Here is a 5,374-nt window from a genome sequence, read left to right on the forward strand (position 1 = left end):
TGCTGTAGAAGTTGGAATGTAAGAAACTGATTCTTAGAACAGGTGTGCTTTATATACATGACGAGTTAAGATCAGGAGTATTGGTAATTAGTTGACTGAGCACAGCTGTGTGCCACATGCGCACCAGCCAATCTGTAGGAGCCTGAATTCTAAGTGAATTGTTGGGGATCAAATACTTATTTCCCTTAATAAAATACATAACAATTTATAACTTTTAGATTGTGTGTTTTTTATGCATTTTCGATTGATATTCTGTCTATACCCATAACCAGTAAACAACCATAAAAACCAGAGTCTGATCATTTCTATGGAAGTGGGCAAACTTACAAATTCAGCAGGGGATCAAAAACTTATTTCCCCCACTGTATATCCAAATTATCTAAATAATACTTTTGATGATTAATTTCTTTGGAGTCTGAAGTCCTTTTCTGTTTGTAGCTTATTACATTAAACCTGTTTTACATTGAGCTCGTATCTTTACCTTCAGTGAGTGAAACACTAGATCGTCAGATAAAGTTGTTCTTAGATCTGAAGTCAGTTCGACTCCATGATGATACTCTACTCTGGGCCTGTTGAGTAGTTTGGGGGCGGGGCTTAATGTGGCGATGGACAGAAGAGTAAGAGTAGTCGTACATGTCATCTGAGAGACGTGGAGTTGGATTAGTTTACAGCAAAATGCCTCTCATTGGTTGGAGGACTATCCAGTTGATCCTAATGACGTATTATTCTGCTAAGATTTGAATCTGGACACTGACATCCCTGTTAAAACTCAACCGCAACATTGAGATGCTCAAATTGATTAAGTGTCGAGACAGAGTTGTTTAGATCCACTGTCTGCAAAAGCCCAGAGAACATGCGTCAAGTTGATTTGATGGAGAAAAACAAGTGTGCAGCTATTGCCTCCATGTGGTTTCTTCTGTAAAGAATTAGATCTGAGGTACAACTCCAGGAACAGGATTTTAACGACACTCAAGCCCTCGTGAGCTTTCCTTGGTCGCTAATCCAACCACAGCCACGGTAGTTATAAGGAGCACCACGAAGCTGACACCTGTCTTTCAATCAGGTAAAAAAAGAAAACCATTCATCTCCCTCAGTGGTTCAGTAGGAGGTAAACATGCTCCAGCCATCATGTTCATACAGTACAGACCCACTGACATCTGAGCTATGACCAGGAATGATCGAGGGTAAAAGACACCTAGAGAGTATTTCAGACAGCTCTGACAGTGCCGCACAAACCTCTAAGTGCAACTCACTCACGATGGACCACTGGTGAGGTGTTTGCCCTCGTGTTAGCTTCCTGTTTTATAGAAGTCCAGCTAACGAAGAGCCAGATAACGACCGTCAGAAATAACGTCGTACATTTTCGCCCTTACTCGCCGTACGCGTGCTTGCGTGTTTGGTCATTGGTTGTTGAGATAACCGAGCCGCCTGCAGAGTATCTCAAATATCTCAGCAATGCAGAGGAGGATGGTGATGACGGTGAAGGTGTACATGGCGCTGAGGAAGATGGTTTTTTCAAAGTGTTCCGGCACCATGCACTTGGTCACATTGAAGGTCTTTTCCAAAGCGCTGGCGTCACACGTGTACAGTGGGTGAACCTGAGGGAGAGCAGGAGAAACACGAGGCAGTCGTAATACCACATTACATCTAGACATTCATTGTATTATCTGTATGATATTTCTCTCTGATTGCAGGTCTTTCTGAATGATAACAAGGTGCATCTAGCTTACACTGTGCAGAACAAACTCTAGAACAAGTAAAGCTGAAATAAAAACAAATGAAAATGTTCGACAGGAATTTTAATCCCTGTCCAAAAGGAGGTCTGTTGTGTTGTAATCTAGGAGAGTTATTTGTGCCAGTTGTGGTAAAAGATGATCGTACTCCACCCTGCTGGTAGGATAGCCTCGGCAAAGCTCAGATAACGACGAGCAGCACTCGTCTGTTAAACTCTCTAAGCTTCATGTTAGCTTCATGTTAGCTTCATCATTGTGGAGAAGAATGAAAGTCCTGCTCCTCACTGGATGAAACGTTTTCACCATTTTTAAATGTTAGTTCAGAACCACAGTCTTCTCTCAACGCTGCCTGATGTTTTTCTTATGACTCATAGCGGAGTTACGTCAAAACTTGCTCTCGACTGACATTGATTGGACTTTGGGCATGTGAGAATATAACAATCTTTATGGCCAAATATTTGTTTAATTTCTTTAGAGATGGTCCCAAGAATGACCACACTAGATGGCAGCTGTTGGAAAGCCTGAACATGCTGGAAGGATTATGTCCGCTGGCCAGCCTGGGAGAGCTTTGAAACCCCCAAGAGGCCAATAATGAAATGTCCAAAAACTGTCTGAAACCAGGGAAACTGAACATGTAAGGTTTCTTTTAATTCGTTAATTCGAGTCTTAATTTCTAAAAGACTGGTGGAGAGTTGGTTCCTACTAAAACCCCAGCTCCCCACCAGGTCCGCCCAAGCAGCCCAGACTAGAGCTGCCAAGTTGGTTTTACATTGTTCCATAAGAACCAACACCATCACTACACACTGTCAACTCTCATAGTTAACAGTAGAGAAAAGGCTGGTTTTCAACACGGTAACATTTCTCACACAGTGTATTTTCTTCTCATTTTACCAGGTCAGCGGATAAGGGCCAGATTGTGTTACCACACCAAGATCGAATGTTTTAAAGAAGACAGTTGTTCATCGTGCCGTTATTAATTGGAATAACTGTCCACTGAACATACGTAAACTGAATAGTAGTGTGTCTTTCAAGGACACCTGAGAATGCACTACTGTTACATGTGAGCAAATACTGTTCAGGTTTGGGAGTGGAAACTCTTGATGTTTATAATATGAATTGTTTTACCGCTTTTACATTATCATTGCTATATTCATTAATACACAGGACGAGATGTTAAATCCCTTGTGCCATGATCTGAGGCAAAACTCATTTTGAAGCCTTGTCCAACTGGAAAAATCGACCAGCAGACCAGCAGTCAGCTGCTAACTAGCCTAGCCTAGCCAGCAGCAGTATGTAATAAAGGTGGCGGGACATGCAACCACACTTCAACCCAACACCTCTCCCTTCTGCCGAGATCAGAAATAAGATACAACCAGACACCAGCTACCTCGCCTAGTCCACAGCAGCAGGTTAAACTGTACTTGTCATATGTACTTCATGTACTGTTGTTTCGTGGGGATCCTTTAGGACTCAAAACTTGAAAGAAATGTCTTCAAGAAGCTTTACAAGTCCAGATGTCTTTGTTTCAGCTTCACAGACACATGAGGATGGCTATGGTGAAATGGTTAGAAGAAGTTCTCTGCCCACTCTTTGGACGTATAGATGAGTTTGTGACATTTAGATTTTGACAGACCTGGAAGCCAAAGAGGTGACTCTGAAGCCAAAAGGCGATGACTTCCAGAATGATGCGCAGGAGAACGGAGATGATGTAGAAGACGGTGTAGATGGGTCGCTCCAGGATCTCCTCCTGGTCAATGTTCTTGCAGGCTGCATAAAGGTGGAACACGGCCCCAGGAACCAGCACCGTTACCAACTGTAACGCCCAGAAGACCTGGGGAGGGGAGAAGACCTTTTTGATGCTACAATGATCTGATCTGATTAGTTATAAAAATATCTTCAGCTAGCACCTCTACACCTCAAACAACACTAGAAGCTACTGTAGTTTAGCTTAGCTCCGTTCTTTGGGTCATATGACTGTCTAGTTGTAGACTTGTGTAGCTTGGCGTACCTGGGGTGTTATAGGTCTGAACTGGTTGTAGCAGAACAGGTTGAGTTCTCGGCGATCGGGGTCGCAGCTGAAGTGCAGCGCTTCATTCCCATAGACGGCGAAGCCAAGGACGCCCAGGAAGAACATCCGCACCGAGCCGAAGAACAAGGTGTGGAACTGGCCTATCACCGTAGGAGGCCTGAGCTGGAACGCACACAAACACAAGCACACACAAAGGGAAAAGAGCTTTTGTCAGCCAGATAACGGCAACACTGAGGCCCTGAGCTCCGACGGCTAAAACAAAACCCATTCACAGGAAACATTTCCCATCTCCTCTCCTGCTGCGACACCAACACTTTATAAATGACACTCACAAAGCAAAGAGCCTCTTGTTTTACTCGGCGGTGGAAGGAGATGGATTAAAGGAATGAAAACACATGAGCCCTCAGAGGGATACTTGTCACTGATCGGCTTCTCAAAGAAAGAAGAAGAGCTGTAGGACCAAAGGCCCGTTAATCAGGCTTTGTGAGTCACTTACGCATCCTTCATAGAAGTTTTTGATGTAGTTTAAGGACATGGTTTGTTCGTCGATGTCGTCCGTCTGAGCCCAGCGCTGCTGTCGGCCCTCATGGTCAGTTACAGCACGGCAACACAAAATCTCTCTCTTTCTCTTTCTCTGACCTGAAAGCCAGTGTCAACGCACACACCTCTTTCTTCCCCTTTATCCCTCCATCAATTGACTCACTCGGTAGAAAAAAAGAAAAAGACAACAGAGACCGAGGGGCCAACAATGGCCTGTGAGGGCATGTGGTCCCTGCATTATAATCCCTATAGAACTAAGTCAGCGGAAAAAAAAGAATCACAACACACAATGCAGAGAGAGAGATGGCAAACATGCAACAAAAACACAAAGCGGCCGGTTAGTAAAGAACCACGGAGCTCATCTCAACCACATCCCTCAAAGTTATCCTTAAGACTTGGAGCTTTATTTTGAAAAAAAGAAGAAGAACCAGCTGTAGGAGCTTCTGAGTAAATATCCAACTTTCAATGGGATTAAAACTGGATCTTTTTTGGTCAAAGTTTAGATTTTAGACTCACTGGATGATAAATCACTGTCGTTAAAGTATATTAAAGGTTAGAAAACAAGATACAACACACGCTGCACTGCAAACACTTCTGGAAGAGCATTCATGGAGCGGCTGTCGTCCTGATCACAGCCAGCGGCCTCACGCACACAATCAAACTCAAACTCCACAAAAAAACTAAAAACAAAGCTGGTCTAAGAGAAATAAAATGGAAGTCCACACACCAACCGTAATCCTGGCGGCGTGTTGTTCATTCCCCCCTCTTTTATTCCCCCACTCAGGGATCCTCAACTCATGCCAGTTGCGGGACCTTGCGGGGACCAGGAGCCGAGTCAAGTCCGACGGAATCCACCCGGGTCACTTCCTGTCACGGCTTTCAAAATAAACAAAAGGCCCCTGAGAGGGATGGACTGGATGTGGTGACGAGGCGGATTCTCTGGAAGCAGGAAGCAGAACAAACAGGTTTGAAGAGATGAACGAATGGTTTTGGTTTTAGTGATTTAGTGGTGGGACCTCAGGACGAATGACGGCATCATTAAAATGTTCAGGTTTGTGCTCCAGTAAACACA

General features: G+C 44.0%; 1 protein-coding gene across 2 annotated transcripts; it reads right to left on the reverse strand.

Moving 5' to 3' along the window:
- Window positions 1–369: 369 nt before the first annotated feature.
- Window positions 370–5,153, reverse strand: gje1a (gap junction protein epsilon 1a). 2 transcript variants are annotated; one of them, XM_047573546.1, is made up of 4 exons: window positions 5,030–5,153; window positions 3,742–3,924; window positions 3,367–3,564; window positions 370–1,598 (listed from the first exon to the last, which is right to left on the reverse strand). In XM_047573546.1, exons 1-4 carry the CDS (start codon window positions 5,057–5,059, stop codon window positions 1,401–1,403), a joined length of 609 nt encoding a protein of 202 aa, XP_047429502.1. In that variant the 5' UTR covers window positions 5,060–5,153; the 3' UTR covers window positions 370–1,400. The 2 variants fall into 2 exon arrangements, with proteins under 2 accessions (XP_047429502.1, XP_047429501.1); XM_047573545.1 differs by lacking the exon at window positions 5,030–5,153 and adding an exon at window positions 4,259–4,567.
- Between the last annotated feature and the right edge of the window lie 221 nt (window positions 5,154–5,374).

Source organism: Mugil cephalus, chromosome 21 (genome assembly GCF_022458985.1).
Source record: "Mugil cephalus isolate CIBA_MC_2020 chromosome 21, CIBA_Mcephalus_1.1, whole genome shotgun sequence".
NCBI classification, from domain to species: domain Eukaryota; kingdom Metazoa; phylum Chordata; class Actinopteri; order Mugiliformes; family Mugilidae; genus Mugil; species Mugil cephalus.

Excerpts from the sequence above, each read along its gene's own strand:
- gje1a (XM_047573545.1), bottom strand. The coding sequence starts at position 4,297 with ATGTCCTTAAACTACATCAAAAACTTCTATGAAGGATGC. Across the intron at positions 3,925-4,258 it reads AAAACTTCTATGAAGGATGC|CTCAGGCCTCCTACGGTGAT; the intron begins GTAAGTGACTCA and ends TGTGCGTTCCAG. Across the intron at positions 1,599-3,366 it reads GTCACCTCTTTGGCTTCCAG|GTTCACCCACTGTACACGTG; the intron begins GTCTGTCAAAAT and ends GCTCTCCCTCAG.